The sequence below is a fragment of the Rhopilema esculentum genome, chromosome 5, assembly GCF_057945365.1.
Source record: "Rhopilema esculentum isolate cy_ngs chromosome 5, ASM5794536v1, whole genome shotgun sequence".
In the NCBI taxonomy this organism is placed as follows: Eukaryota; Metazoa; Cnidaria; class Scyphozoa; order Rhizostomeae; family Rhizostomatidae; genus Rhopilema; species Rhopilema esculentum.
The window spans coordinates 3896332-3914815 of NC_142819.1; the positions used below are offsets into that span (position 1 = coordinate 3896332).

The 18484-nt window shown below is 36.0% G+C and overlaps 1 protein-coding gene across 2 annotated transcripts in view; it reads right to left on the reverse strand.

Moving 5' to 3' along the window:
- LOC135689488 (uncharacterized) overlaps positions 1-18363 on the reverse strand; it is a 30874-nt gene extending 12511 nt beyond the window's left edge. Inside the window, exons 1-11 of one of the 2 annotated variants that reach the window (XM_065206728.2) lie at positions 17531-18363; positions 13077-13436; positions 8547-8581; positions 7983-8061; positions 6505-6665; positions 5627-5929; positions 4822-4868; positions 3647-3711; positions 2555-3014; positions 1728-1826; positions 603-841 (exon numbers count right to left, since the gene is read on the reverse strand). In XM_065206728.2, coding sequence (XP_065062800.2) covers positions 603-841; positions 1728-1826; positions 2555-3014; positions 3647-3711; positions 4822-4868; positions 5627-5929; positions 6505-6665; positions 7983-8061; positions 8547-8581; positions 13077-13436; positions 17531-17596 — 1914 coding nt within the window. In that variant the 5' untranslated portion in view covers positions 17597-18363. Of the gene's footprint in view, positions 1-602; positions 842-1727; positions 1827-2554; positions 3015-3646; positions 3712-4821; positions 4869-5626; positions 5930-6504; positions 6666-7976; positions 8062-8546; positions 8582-13076; positions 13437-17530 lie in introns of both variants that reach the window. The other variant, XM_065206727.2, reaches the window with a different exon arrangement.
- Positions 18364-18484: the final 121 nt, after the last annotated feature.

The following is an 18484-nucleotide window of genomic DNA, read 5'->3' on the forward strand; positions in this document are numbered from 1 at the left end:
AGTGTTAGTCGCAACCATGCGTTGATCAGTGAGAGAATCAGTCAATGGTAAGAGGACAAGAGTGAAAGTCCTTATTCATACTGGGGTGAACTCGTTACATGGTAACTGAAGGATTTTCACATAAAAATTTGCAGGTCATACAAAATAGTGAGATTTATTTCTTGTTAAAAGCACCAGGTATCCAAAAGTATATATTATCGAGTTTCGTTCACAGGCACGACATGTACATCTTTTCGCAACAGCTATAAAGAACTTTAATCAGTCTTCAATAAGCTGAAAGGTTTGGTTAAGTTTTGAGGAAGAGAACACAAGTTTGTTCTCAATTGCTGTGTAGGGACTTAACAAAATTGCATTATTTAAATTATTTAAAATTGCATAAATGGTTTCAGTTCAACATCCAAAAACCTCAGATATTTCAGGATGTTACCGATCTGATTGGAAATGAGCCAATTTTTTCATTTTGAAGATCCTTGGAGTCTATTAAGAAGTATTTTATTAATACTTACACGTTAAAGTGAGCTGGATTTTTACCAAACTGCTTTTTTGAGGTTACTATTTCAGCAGGATTATACATAATTAATGAAAATAAACACGATACCTACCTTCTTGGTATTACTTCCTTTCTTGCTAAATTTTCGCTTGCTTTCGTTTCGACTTGCCTTACGCTGGTTCAATCGCTTCCTTTCGCGCCCCTCTTCTTCAGCATGATTGACGTCATCAAGTGCTTTCGAGGCCTTGCGACCGTTGTTGTTCGACTTAGCAGCCTTTCGTCTTTCATGGTCCTTGGCAAGTCTTTTCAACCCAACAACTCTTGATCCAGTGAGTGTGAAGTCCGAATAATCTATAGGGCAAAAGATATGAATGAATCTGGTCCAAAATCTATTTTGCATCAACATCGTTCATACCATAGCAATTAGAGCTATACATTTAATCGATGCTCCTCCACAAAATTATGCTAGCTAAGTTTGCATATCACATTTGCCAGCACTATAAACATGTTCCTTGTAAACAAACAACTGATAGATACTACGTAAGCTAAGGAGTGATTTGATTTATGGTCTTTTGCACTGGTGTTTAAACAGACTACCAAATGCTAGGCCCACACGATGTATGTTAAGCAAAATGACACACATGGTGAAAAATATCAGAAGTTTGATTTAAATCTTTTGGTACATGGGTCAAATGTCTAACAGAAAAATTTCCGTAAACACTAGGAAAGTTATTCCGCGAAAGACTACAGACTTTTGTGCTTAGCAAATCTAAGCTAAGATCAAAAGGTTGCTACATGAATCAATTATAACTTTGAAATTTTTGGCATCTAAATTAAATTGCATTTAAATGTTTGGTCAGCTTTATCCAAATCGGTTGATCAAATTAGTTTTTGCTTAAGATTTATTAATCAAATTTGAGCGTCTACAGGGTCATATTTTTCCAAGAAGAATAGACAAAATAACGTGATTGATACACGAACTTGGACAGGTTTGATACCTGATTAATCTAATTCAACAATCTGATCATGGATGGCATCATGGATCTGATTCCTGCACATTCATGTTCAGATTTTGTCCTATTTGATAAGCTTGTAAAAATTAAAGCCAGAACTTTTCTTGATTTGGACATAATTTCAATGAATAGCAAAATCTACCTTCGGTAGAAAGAATATTTCTATTTGTCTGAAAAACAAGCATGAGCATAAAATATTTATATGAGAATCATAAACATCTCACCTTCCAGGATATCCTGTTGGGATGTTCCAATTGATAACGAACTTGAAAAGTTCACAGACATATCTGAAATGCTCGATGTGTGATCTTTTCCAATTTTTTCTATGAAAAATATGAATCATTACTTGAAATGAAAAAGAAGGCCAGTTCAGAATTGTGTTCCAAAAGTCGATTCCGATGTATATCAGATGACGGTTGGCAGCTCCTTTTAAATATGGCACTTTTTATGGTACTTGAAAAGCAAGCGGAAAAGAGACCCAACTAGCATCAAACAACTAGCAACTAGCTTTCTTCTATCAATTCAAAGTTGCGTTGAGAAGAATCAAAATAGTTGAAGTCAATAAATCTTTGTCATGATTTAAGATAAGCATGTAAAAAGCACTTCCCACCGTCCAATGGGTTAATTACAACATTTGTTCTAAGGCATAACAAGAAGAAGTTTAACAGGTATAGCACAATCATCTCTCATTATTAGCCATCAGCCTTGAAATATTTTTGTATGCGAAGAGTTCGCAAAAAGTTAACAGCAGGATATTTCGATTCCGTTTGATAGAAGGATTTTGTGTTCTTACGTTGTTTCCTCGATTATGATTATGCTAGTGAAGGTGAGTACTCAACATTTTTTTCAAGTTAATATTTTTCGGCTAATAGATAATAGTTTTTGTTAAATTTTGGTAATTATCTAAGTTCTATACTCTGCAGAGCAAAATATGCCTATATGTATACGGTACTTAAGAATTAGCCAAAAATAAACAGGACAAGCCTGTCAAGCTTCCTTTAGTCCAAGTTTTGTCATCTTGCTTCTTCACTGTAAAAGAATATCAACTAACCTACGCCATCGACAGACGAGATTTTCTTTCGATAACCAACTGGCTTCAATGGCTGCTTTTTTCTCACTCCAAAAGCATTATTTGCTACAGGAGACGTGCTGTCGACATTAGGGAGAAGAGCAGAATTGTGAATCGACTTTATGTCATTTGTATTTGGCGTTATCGACATGGATCTTCGCACAACAAGCTTCTTTGGACCTTTGTGGGCCTCAGCGTCTAGCGTTTGCCTAGGGCTTCTAACAGATTTAAGTTCTTCGTAGCCGGTAAGTCTTTTACGGAGATGATTTAGATCGCTGAGGTTTGAGGGCCGTGATGATTCTCTGTCGGTATTTGTGACGTCATTTTTCTCAAACGTCTGATTCTCCGATGCTGAAGATACAGCGGTCACAAAGCCACTGTCGTACCCTGAGGATGCAAGGGTCTTCTGACTTTGCTGACTCACGTTGTTTCCTTCCAGTTCCTTGACAAATAAATTTAAATCTACATTGCCTTGACAAATTTTAGGCCAGATTTCAAAATAAAAATAGTAGATGTGATTAAAGAACGTGACAGAAAGGAACATGACATCACAATTACTTACAAAAGTTTTGATAAAAAAGAGAGAAAAAGAAAAGGGAACGAGGACCCAAAGATGCAAAAATAGGATAAAAAAAGTCACACACAAAATAGAAAACAACAATGTGATGGAGAAAGTTGAATACTAAATAAAATAGCAGACAATTCAAACAGATGTTAAATTATTGTCATTTTAAGTTTAACCAAACAAATAAGTAGAGCAAATAAATCTCTGGATTATGAATCGAATATCCTAAAGATCAAGCAAATTTATTGTAAACGTAACTCCTTTTTGCAAACAGCCAACAATCTTGAAAATGTTTCTTAAAAGCGAAAGATGTCATTTGGCCGCAACAAGATTAGCTGTGCTTTAATTTTTGTGATTTAGATGTTTGAGTCATTTATGAAATATTCATTCAAATAATAGTATAAAAGCTAGTTCAACAAATTACAGCGTGCATAACAAATCATAAATTGCTTATAGACGTCTTCTAATGATGTCTTCTAACGACGTCTTTTCTAATAAGCTTTAATTACCTTGTCTTTATCAATAACGATCGTCTCAGTAGAAGAATAAAGCGAGTCTTTTCCGCCGCGGTGCTCTGGATAACGAAAATATGTCATAGCAAAAATATAATAAAAAAATCACTACTCGAATTACTTGCCTGTTCAGAATTTCAAGAACAATTTGCTTAAAACTGCTCTTTTTAACAGCTTAAGCAAGCAACAAGCTCTTTGGGACAGACTGGTCAATAAGAAATTCAATTATGTAGGATATCAAGATATTTGGGACTACTTAGGTATAGCGAGCTATCGAATTTCCTGGAATTAAAAGTTAAAACAACTAAAAATTAAAGAATACACAGTGCAAACATAAAAGCTACTATATAAAAAATAAAACTAAATCCACACACGAACAAAGTAAAAACCTTTAAGCTTAGATGACAGGGATAGTAATAAAGGGTGAAGAAAAACCTCGTTCCCATCATTGACCCTTACGAAAATATGCGGGACATTTATATCACGCGTGGAAATACGCGGGACAATACAAGCATCTTGAGGTGCTCTAGAGAAATATAAGTTATTACATATCTTCAATACTTAGTGATAAACGTATTAGTGCGAGAGTGAGTGTGTATTAGCGAATGGAGCAACATTGATATTTATGATTGTGTCTTAGTAGCCCTTAAACGCACTGCAATAAAGTTGTATCTTCTGGGGAGCAAGTTTATTGTATCAAAATCTTCACATTCTACATGGGAAGCATTTTGCGGTTCTGCAATTCGTGGAACGATGGGCTATTCAAAAATTTTATCAAAGAGTATATCAATCTCTGAGAATGCTAATCTGTTAGTCAATAAAGAAAAAATAGATGCAATATCAAAGACACCTGTACACGGGAAAACGCTTTTCAGGATAGACTTCTTACTTTCGAAGTGACGTTTTATTTCCAACACTTTGCAACAGAAGGCCAAGGCATTGTGGATACTGACACTACATCTAAATCATTTCAAACTAATAAATGTAAATGACATTAACTGTTTATCATTATAATGACGTCAAAACCAGTAATTGTATCGGTCAAATTTGACTTTTTTAATCCCCTTGCTTCCATATATCATAGGTTTACTTCTGATAGAAATCCTTTGCAATTTTAATTCACAATTTTCAGGAAAATTAAGAGTGATTATGTTGAATAAAATAAAACTCACCCTCCTTTGCAGAGCATGTTTGTGTTGCAGGCGCCAAATCTTTCTTCCTTCAAAAAGAGGATGCAAATGTTGAGTTCAGTTTGATAAAAAAGCAGTGCTGCAGTTCACGAGATTTATAGCTACTTACGAGTGGTAAAATCTCACGAGAGCAAGAATGGCCTATTTCTATATTCATCAACATTTGCTATTTGGTGTATAGAACAGGACGGTTCTAAGTTGCTACTCCGAGATTCACACTTAATGCAATCATCAGGCAACTGCAAAAACTTTTGGACGTATGTCCTATTGGGAAATTACTGGCATCTATTGGGAAATATTTGACGATACATTCAATGTTGACATAACCAATGTAGCGAGCAAGTGACTTAATCAGGTTTCAGGACAAATCGAACAGGTTTAATCTCATGTACAATCTAAAAACAGTTAAACCTGCCTTTTGAATGCAGCTCTGCAAATTTCGTACATTTAATTGCATCGTAACAAAAAACAAAAAGATGAACTCGACAGGGTCATTGGTTTTTTTCAATTCTTATTGCAAAATCTGCTAAAACTTTTGAAAAATTAAAATTCAAGATGGGAATAAAAGCCTAAAATTTGCCATCAAGAGAGTTTATTAAAACAAAGTAATTAAGTGTCATATATCCTTTAATAGGGATATGTTAACGCAGAAAAATGCCACACGGGTTTCCTGACTTCGTTTCCAGACATTTATTGCAACAAATTTAAAGTGACAAGCATTTAAAACTAAAAGGGCAGTTATATCAAGGAAGGAAGAAGGAACTAATGATTACCAATGAGTGCTTACCTTTTACCAAACTTTACTTTGCTGACCGGGGAAAGTGGGTGTTGATCCGATTCTGGTATTTCTAATCTCACCTCTAAGGATATCTTAGGCTTGCTTAATTTAAATGGCAATGGTTTGGTTGTCTGTGTGGCTGACTTTTCAGGTAAGCGATGCATTGAGGTATCAACCAGTTTTCCCCTCTCCTTTACAAAAGGGTCCTTCGGTTTTGTTAACGGCTTTTCGGAATGAACACATGGTAGGTGAAATTCAACACAATCAAATCCACCTCCGGTTCGATAGACTTCATGATCCGGATACAGGTATCTAAAGAAAGGTTTGGGCAATTTAAAGCCACAGTGATGTAACAGAGGTTTCTTAGAAGGTTTTGCATTGTATTCTAAGTAAATAGTGAGAGTAGACGAACAATCCATATCCCACTTGCCTGCGAAGCAGCAATGCAGGCGCTTCTATATCAAAAATTCTTTATGAAATGCATGTGCCATGCCTTAATTCTAGGTTACAATATGCAATTGCCTTTATCTCCCTAACTAACAAAATATAGTTTAAAATGTTCCTTAGGTAGTTTACTATTCAAACAGTTAACACCAGGAGTAAGGAAGCATTGATTTGAAAAATAATACACCAAAGAAGGTGCTTGAAAACTGAAAAACTTATCTTATCTCCCAAAACAGAACTTATTTCTTAAAGAACTGATATCAGGTCCGGTCAGAATAAAGGGAAAAAATTTCTCTAAACTCCGACCACTCATTCACCACAAAGCTGGTGTTTCTTAGGTCATCCAGATAATGGAACAAAACAATCGAATTCAAGAATACAAGCTCTTCGATACAAATGTCTGCTGTTCAAATACTAGAGCAGAGAAAGACGAAAAAACTTACAGCCATGGCAGAAGGCCTCCATCTTTACAGCCCTTGCATATATGGGGTCTTCGCTGTACAGGCTCTCTCTTTTCTGCTTTGTTCAACACTCGAGGGCTCAGAGGAACTGCTTGTGTGATGTTTTCATACTTCATCTTGTTGGATAAGTCCATTAAATCAAGCTTAAAAATAAGAAACTCGATCAGTCCTAGACCGTGAAGCATGTCTCATATTGAAGCAAACCCGTCAAAAATTTATAATAAACTTTCGGTAGTTAAGGGTATGACTTAGGTCGTATCTTCAACATATTGAAATACTTTGAACTTCAACCTGAGTCAAGACGTCCACATACACAATATCAAGTCGATTAAAAAGCACCACATAAATCTAAGACTGAAGTTAGTCAAAAATGTATAAACACGCATAAATTTCATTAAAGACAGTCAACCTTCATAACATATCTCGAAAAATTTTATAGAATGTTTGTGATCCTCTTTATAGCATACTGCAAAATATTTCTATCATAAAATTACACAGAGGCCAATTAGGTAGCCCTTCGTTGCTTTTTGCAAAAGATTTTGCAGCTTTTTCCTCTAGATAAATGATAAAGTACAGTACTCCTGGCAATCTTTGACGGAGGCAGTTGAACCATACATATAAACACGAAATAAACAAGAGGAAAAATTGCAATGCTTTTTCCAAAAGATTAGTACAGAAAGATTGCATGTACGCGACCCAAAGCCTATTCCAAAGATGTAAAAAGACCTTTGTTTTTAAATCAAGTTGAGCATTGATTCAATAACTTTAGCTATTTGATTTCCAGTACAACTTGGTCGAGTCAGGGAGAAGAAATTTCTTTGCAATCAACGTGCTGAAAAACCGATAAAAACGTCGAGGCAAAGTTGATCTTAATGGCATTCGTTTTTATTCTGTAATTAAAGCCAATAATTCAAGATAAAACTATTTTCTTTTAAGATCAATTTTATACGTAAATATCACCGTGTGTCATTCACGTCGAAATATTACCAAGTGTAATTTTTCGAAAAATTACAATGTGTTCTTCATATGAAAAACATTTCTTTTTCGCAAAAACGATTTGAAACAAAAATACTGTCTGTTGACTATCCAAGCAAATAAAAAAAAATCTTTTCAGCTTTTCTTATCAACTATCACTCACAGGTTCTTGTTAAACATTGTTTGGTTTGGACCCGCACTTGTACTACAAGTAGAAAAATTATCCTCTGTCAATAGATTTTTCTTATATTTATTATAAACTCCTTGTTGACACGATCCCGAAGATGAAAAGGCTACTATTTAACCTGCCAAAAATCAGTTAGCCTTAAAAAAAGCTTTAGATATCAGGTGATTCACTTTCAAGTTATCGTCAGTATTTCAGCTGAACTTTCCTATTTGAAGCTCTTTGAAGATCACAAGACTTTGATGCCAATCACTAAATACCAATGTAGTTACACAAGACAAAATTAAATACTTACGCTCACATTGATTTGGTCTTGCCTCAATGTGTGGAGTACACCGGCTATAACTTTCCGAAGACCTTTTAAAGTGTCTTTTCGCAGACTGAAAAGCAAAAAAAGAAGATTTAAAAACAGGAACTTACTTGACAGGATGAGCGATCAGTACAGACCTAACCGTTGCCTTTGATGCAGGGAAAAGAACTGCAATTGAAAAACACATGTAGAGATGTAAGATCTATAAAGCAAGTTGTAATCAGCTGAAAAAACTGATTTTTTATATGGTCATTGAAGAAAGTGATTGATACGTGCATGTTTGTTCTAATATAACAAAGAATCTCGATTCTTGCTTGGTTTTTAGGTAGATAATCTAATATTACTAAGAGAAATAAGAAATTTACAGGTTTACAGACGAGCCAGAAAATACATCTACACACACGATTAATAAATATAAAGGTATAAAATTATACGGTGATAATAGATAATTGGTGAAAATGATGAGCCTTTGGTTTTTAAATTTATTTTAGCTGATTACATAGATACTTCAGTTTGTTTTTAATCTAACAAGTAGGGATTAAATAAACATCCTACCTGATTTGGCTGTTCTCAATAGCATCATTGACCTCCTGTTTGAAGAAAACCAACAAATTTTCAGTAACGAATAATCAGTTACACAGTACATTGTTGAATATAATTTGCTGCTGTTTGAGATGCTGCTACGAGGCAAGGCACGCAAAATGCGGAAAAACAGCAGATACACGTACCAGGAACCAGGAAAGGCTAATAATAACTTGTGATGCAAAACAAGTTTTTAAAGCTGTGTGAGATAATCACTGAAAAATAACCTGTTGGAGAGTTTTTCTATCAAAAGTATAGAAATGACAGATCCTTTTTAGGCTAAAGAACACAACACTATTGAAACACTCATTGATAAAACTGTTAAAAGATTCATAGGCTCCAGTAGAGTTTTATAGAATTGAGAAGAATAGAAATACTGACATAGCCTGCCCTGCAAATAAGGTTTAAGCGAAAAAATTAATGGTTAACCAGTAGAAAAAAGAATACAGTGATTATAATGTTGAAGGGATGTGCTAGTTATCTCAAGTTTCCATAACAGTTATTGTAAAACCAATTTATATATTTAGCAAGCCCATGGTCAACGATGCTCGCTTTGTAGCTGGCATTCATAACAATAGGCATCATTTTGAGTACCTTTCAACTAGGTTGCGTTTCCGTCCAGTAAACTTAAAAAAATTCGTCTCTGTTAAAATACAAAAGTACCTTAAGTTTTAAAGCAGACTAGTTAAATGTAAACTTGACAATAGACCTAAGAGCATTTAAGGTGTGAATTTGATAGACTGAATAATATTTAAAAAACCTGATTAGCTATTAAGAATTATATAGCAAACATGGATGGAATTAACTTGAAACAGCGATTATTTTGAAAATAAACAACCCCTGCCAAGCTTGCATCTGAATTCAGAAAACTAAACCTTAGGCTTCTTTAAGTAAAATCATGAGCCTGTGTTATTAAATGAACATTATCCAAGGGTCGAGATAAAATGGCATGATTCATTCAACATTGGAAATTTAGATACGTTTATGTACGTTTTAACATCGGCACAAAGTATAACAATAATCTTCCTAAAATCACATAATAAATTCTACGAATTCATTTGAAGACACTGGCTGCAACAGTCAACAAAATGATTCCCAAAGAACGACTTTTCCATTTTGTTTGTGCGTACTTAAGAGTCCAGATAAATTCATCCCCTTCTTACTAATTCTTTGAAAGAAATGCACCCAGGACATCAATTTGCTAGAGGGATAGGGAAAGGGAAGATAAAAAAGGAAGGAAAAGGAGAGATAGCAACTTTGGCATTCCATCAAAAGAAGGTAAAAGATATCTTCAAAAACAAAAGCTTAAACTACACCACTCCGAATAAAACATATAGAATTTAATCTGAATAAAAGATTGAATAATTGTTATGATAAACAATGCTGTCGAAATTCCAGCAAACATGTTTCAAAGAAAACCGACATTGGCAGAATCTTAAAGCGTACGTCAAATTAAACGATTTAAAAAAACTCGACAGTTGGCAGGAATCTTAGAAAATAAACCAAAGTAAATTTTTTCAGGAAAATAGAACCAAAGCAAATAAAAATAAAACTCGCATCATAAGTAATGAAAACTTATCTTACCCAGAAATATGGCTTTTGATATGGAAATAGCAAAGAGCGATATTCCACACTCTAAACTTCGCTATTGATTTTCACGTATGAGCTTGTCACCTCGAAGGCGGAAAATCAAGATGAAAAGAAACTGCGATAAGCTAATGGAAAATTCCATTTTATGTTATCTGTGGTAGAGATATGCTTTTTTCCATCTTTGAGATAAATGCTATCTTGATCCCGTGCATGTAAATGTACAAAAATTCACCAGGGGGTTTTAAGTGAAGTTACATATAAGTCCAGCAACATAACTCACATGCCTCGCAAATTTATTCTTTCGTGACTATGGTCTCTCAACAGTCATAGACTAAGCAAGAACTCTTTCACCAAACAAAGAGACTAACATTAACCTGACATAATTAGACACTTTATATTCGCACAGATACAGAAATACGTCACCTTTCTGTTAATTGCATTTCTAATCAAAAGCAATTCGGCTTTTAAGGAAGTAATATGTCAATCTAATAAGCATTGCTAGGGAAAATACAAACAAAGAGCTGGTTACAGTGTTCCAGTTGGTATGAAAACTTCCTCCCACTAAGACTTTTGAACAGGGACGTACACCAGAGGACATGAACTCAGCTCTCGAGAGAAATTTCATGTCTTCATTCTCAATTGATTAGGGGATATTGCATACGAATGATCTCGATGATATAGAAGCTATAATTTGATAATCTCCTTTACACTCATTTAGAAGGCATTAATTTGCTCAGTATTTTTACATTTTTCAATTCTTTTCCTGAATACTCTTATTTCGACACCGCCTCCCACCCAGAAAAATACAATAGAAGTCGCAGCAAAAAGCGTACTTCCTAATCCCCTACGTAGTTTTGTAGTAAACCAACATTGTTCATAGGAAGAAAGGGGAATGGCTGAATTTGCCCTTTGAAACTGACGTTAGTGTACCAAGACTTTTAGCAGGCATTGTAGCAATAAAATGACATCTCTCTTATTTCCTGCATCTTTACCAAAAGAAAAAGTTCTGTTCGCTTCAAAAACGATTTCCGTATAGGATTACCCCCAGGCTATACCGAAATTGGCTGATTGATATTGATGATTGACTAAAGATAACTTACAGCGTCATGCAAGAAAAACAATAATTCAGTACAATGCAAACACGTTTGTTCTATGTACCACCTTATCGTCCAATAGAAGGTCGTCCTTTATCTGGCCTAGGATATCAAGTAGGGGTTAACGCCCAAGTCACCATCGATCGGATCTTGAACTACTGTAGTCTGGTACTTCACATACACATTACTTATCTGATTGAGATTCTCATTGGTTCGGTAAATATGAATAGTCTTTATTTCAATTGTTGATAGAATGGGTTCTTTGGACCAATCATTTTCGTATTTAGCTTTCTTGAGTGCGTTTTTGGTATGACCAATGGTTGTTTTTCACATTTTACCCTCTCTTAAACAGCCTCCAAACCTATGCTTCACATAGAATGCCATGAGACTTGCATTATGAATCTCATTCATTACACGCATCGCTGGAACAGATTAGTGTATAAATAGGCTGCATGAAATGTTTTGGGAATCAGCCTAAATCTAAACAATATAATATTACCTATACCTGCAATAAAACACCTAATACAACTTCGCATTGGCTGCAGTGGCGTAAAGGAGGCATCTTAGGCCCTAAGGAAGTCAACTGAGACGAGGCCCCTACTTATGGACAGCAAGAAAGTCCCATACAACGCTGTAGAGCATGTCAAACACAATAGCAGTGTGTGAACATGATAATTTTTCTCGTAAACCAGGGCGAGCTTGGTTATAGAAACGTAAGTTGAAGAACTTTCAAAGTTATTGAAAATGAGGTGAACTTGAACGAAGTCATAAGAACATTGATTTAATCATAATTTTGGGGTGTCTTTAACTAGGGTGCCCTAAACTGCGTTACGCCACTAACTAGCAATACAAAAAGGTCATATATTGTAGAATTAAGTAAAGTCTATTATTCTGTATTTCGATCTTGACGTCGACAAAACATATTTTAGAATGTACATAGCTTAGGCCACCAGCAAAGGCATTTCAGTTGTCTACACTCACCACAATTCCATTTTGTAATTCCATTGTTTATCTTTGTAATAACCTTTTTTCTTTATCTAATGTTGTATCAAATCTTATAGAAACAACATTCCAAAGTCATGCAGCTAAATGCTGAAGATGAGAAGTTGTTTCATCTTGTACTAATACTGCAATACTGACATTTTCAGAAAAACGTAACGCCATTGAAAATATTTCCATGCTGCTGCACCTGGGATGTTTCTTAGCGAGTTTATACAAGATTATCTTTGCATTTCACACATCGATAACAGTTTTATCGTTACAACCACCCTTTTGTTTCTCTTCCTTTTCGCAAAAATACTGGGATTTGCTATCTACAATGCCACTTTAATTTTTAAACCCCTACGTCAGCCAGTGCCTTCCCACTTTTTGTCTAAGTCGAAAGTGTTTGACTAATTAGATCTGTTATGTTAATGTGGCGCTACTTTTAAGAAGAACAAAGTTAGGGTGATTGCAGCAGAGAGGGCTTTTATATATGTAAAAATATTTTGTTTAAAACCATGGAATGAAACAGCCCGCTTACTAACACGCTTGCCCTTTTCAGCTCCTGGTATCAAATTTTCAAAATAACGTTGTATTCTAAAGAAAAGCCTCTTCGGGGTATGAAATGTCTTTGCACTAGGCAAAACGTAAGATACAAGTCGATACCACGTGGTCAATACCAATGAGCGAATTTTTCAGTGTGGGCATTCCAGCATACGAGGCCACAAGAAAGATCACACGGCAATACAACATCGTAATAAAAAAGGCGCACATCTATTGCTGGTAGAATGGAATAGGTGTTAAAAGAATCTTTGAGCATAGGTAATACTCCACTCACCGTCAATTCTCTTGTAAGAAAGCTCATGACATCAACAGAATTTTGCAGATCTGATTTCTCATCAGCTTGCTGCCGCGAATTGTTTATGCTCGGTAATAAAGGGGAACATCTCCCCACTATTTCTACATTTCTTTTCCGCTTCAGCAATGCCTTCGATTTTTGCAGGAGATAACGCCTTTGTTTAGCAACCAACGTACTTTCGGACGCTTGCATTGCACGCAGCTCCCGCGGGCAAATATGTGCCACTTTCGAAGGTGGCTGATTGTCCCGGGGATCTTCATTCCGATCTCTTTGCAGTGCCGGGAGCCTGAATGCAGCTCCCCTGTACAGCGTTAAGTTCGCCGCTTCTGTCTGCATGGCCTAAAGAACAAAACCAATTCAAGAGCTGAAATAAATTTTTTACGACATTTAACGGCGTAGAATCGCAATAGAAACGTTTTAGGCAAACGCGGACGCTTTTAAGTCTCCTTAAATATGAAATATGAAATATTAATCAGATGTTCAAAACAGAGATTTCCTTTTTGAAATATCAACAACGGGAAAGTTCAGGGAACTTTCAGTTGCAATCGAATTCCCTACCCATTGGGTTTGAGGCCTGTGTCTAGATAGGGCTGACCAGAGTAACTTTTTAGTAAATGTTTTGAGTTGCTGTCAATAGAAATTTTCCCTCACTTGTGTTGGGCAACAAGATACAGATAAAAGAGAGCAGATGTTGATTCAAAAGCAAGATAAGGCATTTCAGAGCAAAATTAAGAGAATCTTTCAAGAGAAATCGCCACATTTAGCTGAAAGCATTTTGCTCGTAGATTATTGAAAGGAAAACAGGGGGTACTGTTTGTAACTTTGAAGGCAGGTCGCATAGGAGCAGCATCAAAGGAGGGAGGGGGCAGTTAGGCAATGTCTCTGTCCTTTTTATCAAGAATGAAAAATGTCAATGATTCTGTTTGCTTTGAAGGAGGTTGATGGATGTGGGGGTGAAAAGGGGATATTTTTCAAGTCTAAAAAACTATGGCAATGCAACTGAAATTCATCTGCAATAACAATAACAAAAAGTCAAGAAAATGAAAATTTCTTGGCTTCTATCATCTTCATTATCATGGTTAATCTTATAAAATCAACTTGGCTCCTTTTTCGAATTTTTTCTTCCAACTTTTCATCCAACATAAAAGCTAAAACCATGTCTGCAAATGAATTGAATGAAACTCTTCCATTTTCTAGATGAACTGAATGGTAATATCTCGCTTGAAAACAAGCGAAGGATTGCACACTCATAAACGTTCGATAGCAACGTGGATCTCTGTTTCGAAAAGGGATCCGTCAATAGTATATCTTTCATTTTCATGCAGTTCGAAATCAGGCCAGTTTTAAAAATATATTGGCAAAGCATGCCGGTTGCGCAAGAGCCTTTAAGTTTATCTCCAAAAAGATGAGCCTAAGAATTTAAATCCATACGGTTTCTTTTTCTTTTACTAATCCTTGTACTTAAGAACATATTTTCACTGAACAATCCCAAGGTCTTTATTGTAAACAGCATTGTCCCCATCCCATCTATTATTATGAGACAACTCTATTGCCAGGCATTACCAACCAGAGAGAGGAATCTAATTTCAGGTCTTCAACCCTGTAACTCATTGGTACACCTTTAAAACACGACATCTACAAATATGAAATTTGCACTATTATTGTAAACCCAACAGCAGCTTTTTGACAGCTGACTGGGCACTAAGCCCCAGTCTTCTGTGTTGTCCTTAAAGCGCCATTTACATGATAAATAAATTAGAAATCCTTTCTATAATTGACCGTATGGAGAGAATCTCATTTACCTTCATGGTGCTCTATTGTGTTCTTTAGCCAGTGTAGACATGTCATATTATTGCAAAGGCCTCATATAGGCGATGTAAGTAAGGAGAGCAGGTAAACGATGTGGAATGTGTACATATGTAGAAACGCAAAAAACTAAATGGGACCGACTTTCAACAAAGCAGTAGACTAGAAAAAGATGGCTCGCTTTCATGACTCTGAGAGACAAAACAGCTCATTGCCTCTTGACATAAACTATTTTGGAAATTATTGATGTTGTTATCGAAGAGAATTGTAGGAGTGTCATTAACTCTCTAGACTGGGATTCAAATTTGTACACAGAATGAGGAGTTCACATGGGCTCTAACATAGGTTTAAAAGTGGGGATGGGGCAAGGCAAAATTCAACAATCATAGAAAAAAAATTGAAAAAGCTATATTGCTTTTCAAAGGGTGGGGGTCCTTACTCTCCCGCTACCTCTTCGTTGGAGGCCTTTGAACGAGGGTTTAGTGCGGGGAACTCAGGGAGGACCCCCCTGTTAATGTCGAAAAAGCCAATTTCTACTTTTGCTATTGTTTTTGGATATGTTTTATGCGGGGCCTTATCCTGTTTTTTTTCATAACAAGACATCCCTAGAGAAGAATCGCCAACACTTTGTAACTCCAGACATCGAGAAGAAGGACTAGGACACTGACCGTTAAGCATGCCAACTTGGGATACTAAAAATCACCTTTGGAAGATAGATAAATGTAAAAAGATCCTTTGCAGCCTTTCTCAGCTTGCAAAATTGCTTCTATAAAATCGATTGGCAAATTTCTTATTCGCCTAATCTGCGCTTTTACTGACATTTCAAAATTACCACTCCATCCAAATTGAACATTGTGGTTTTAGGAACCAAACTAACAGAGTACAACTCTTGCTGCTACAAGTCATGGCAATCGGAACAAGATCTGACATCAATTTGACCAAAAGCATTTACCAGGGGCAGGGTGACAACTTATACAGGGCATAAGAATAGCGCCGCTGTTCTCTCATCAAACGTTCCTCTTTCTTTCTTCAATTATAAACACACACACAAAGTATTTTAGCTCAATTTCACTCAAGAATTTCAGAAATTATCTCTCTATATTATCTGAAATTATCCCAACCAGAACAAACCTTATATTGGAACAACCAAACCTTATAAGGAGTATGATTGACTCAAAATTGGGGTGAAACAGTTGATAGGGATGGGGGCGGGATGTGACATCCACAAATAAGCCAAGAGCTCAATGCGTCCCGAATTAATTCGAAGAATTTTGATAAATGACTCAAGGTATCAAAAGCCACGAAGATCCAACAAAGAGAGACACAGAATTAATTCAACCCTGCGGTTTTCTATGTTCAGACCTGAGAACAGTCGCAGACGAAGTGTCAGATATAGTTTTACCTGAGTGACCCAAATATTTTCTTCGATCATGGGGAACTAAAGAGCTCTTGTTGTTGAAGGCTAATAACAGGGGGAGGGCGGAGGGCGGAGGGCGGAGGGGTTGATGTGCCGGTCAACACAGGGCCTCATTATCAGCTGAAAATTCATGGGCAGGAGAATACCGCTCATCTTTTGTTTCTGCCACAGGTATGCTAAATTGAAGATGTTTTTTCCAGGTCAGATTTGTCATGAAAATGAAAGTGTTCTCTTGGAATTCAAGAAGTGGTTAACTTTCCACATCAATTCAAAAATTTCTTGTAAATTTATATCTAGGCGATGCATCAGTTACCTGAATTTTATTCAAGGACAGGTATTATGTTTTCAGAATTTTATTCAAGGATGGGTATCATGTTTTGAGAATTTTATTTCACTCCTTGAGGATTTTTTTACTGAGTAATAAATCTTTTTCTGGCAGGCATATCCCCGTAATTCCACGGTAAACTCCTGGGTGTTTTAGGATTAGGGATCCATTTTAAAGGGGACCCCTTTTACAAGATTAGGATAGCCTTACAACTGGCCACTGGCAACTAATGTGTGCCCCACATCGTGCACAGAAACATACATGTTCGTTTTTGGAGATGGGAACGGGAGGAAATGTGTAATGTCATATCCCAGCCATAAGAATGAAAACCTCAACCTTGAGAAAACAGAAAAACATATCATTGTGACAAAGGCGAAATATTGATGAGATTTCCTTTGGTCGTGAACTTTCAATTCATGTGATTTTGAAATGGAAATACGATTAAATAAAAGTTATTTTCAACCGGTTGAAAATTAAAAAGCATTTGACTGAATCGAAATATTCATAAACAGATGTGTTGAAGTTTAGCGTTGAACCATCTTTTCGGCAGAAAACTAAGGTTAGACTTAAAGAAGTTATCTGTGGACTAAAGTTTATCTCTACACAGGATTTAAAGGGATTTCAACCTGCCGTTGTAAGAGGTCTGGCATGTAAAGCTCAGCATTATGACCCTAAAAACAAACATAGCCATAAATCTCAAAGAAAGTAGAGGAATCTCGAATGATGCGATTATATGAGACGAAAGAGGCTCTTACAATCAAATATTTTTCGCTAAGAAGTCAAAATGAGCAGCAACTAAAATGGGCCAAACATCTTAAAGCCTACCTTGAAATTCTAACAAACTATAAGGTTACATAAACATTACATAAACAGAAAAATTCATACCTCGGTCTGTTTTGTAAAGTTACTAAGTTTATCCACACGAGACGAAGTCTTCTTTGCCATCGACATGTCGAATTTCTCCCTCGCATTCCATCGTTTTGATTCTTATAGTGAAGCCTTCACTTTTCTTTATACTGTTGCCAAGTCTGACAGCTTATTATTTGGCCTGTTCCCACAAACCATTAATTCATTATCAGCGTTCTGATGTTTTCTTTTATCTCCTGTTCATTTAGCATAAATATTTTCAGTTCTAAGACCACGAGGCCTGTGATGAAGGCCACAACAACAAAGGTGTCTAACTACAGGAAGCTTTCATAGCAACCAATGGCAGTATCATTGCGATTGTTTATGCTTCATAATCCCTGGATTGTTCTCATTCTTTCTAATCCACTGTCATTTAATGCAGCATTCCACCGTTATTTTCGATATGCTCTGCTGGACGCTAGTGTTTGTCTGATTCACGGGTTGACATAACAGCTTTTCCTTCCGATTCCCCAAAATACACAGAAATCCTCCATGCCTTCAAAGTTTAGTCTAGTAACGGAAGAGAATGAAAACATCGATGAAACGCAATAAAGTTTTCTACCATTTTCACAACTAAATTCAAGGCAGGATATGAAAATCTACATAAGCAAATATTTGGAGTTGCTTGTCCTTTGGAAAATTATGAATCATTCCCTATTGAAGTATTTAAAGATCATGGCCTTGAATGTTGATCTACATTAAATATTTGTTAATAGTTATCTCATCGCAATAAAATTGTTGGTTTATGTCCAGGGGGTGCAGAAATATTCCTCTCAAAAGAGTTACCAGTACCGAAAGTCCTCGAATAAGCCCCTACCTTCGAATAAGCCCCCCCTCCCCCTCGAATAAGCCCCCATTCTGAAGTAATTTTTTTGTACAAGAAGCCCTACCTTCGAAATCAATAGGTTAATCTCAGAGTATTTTTAAGCATCT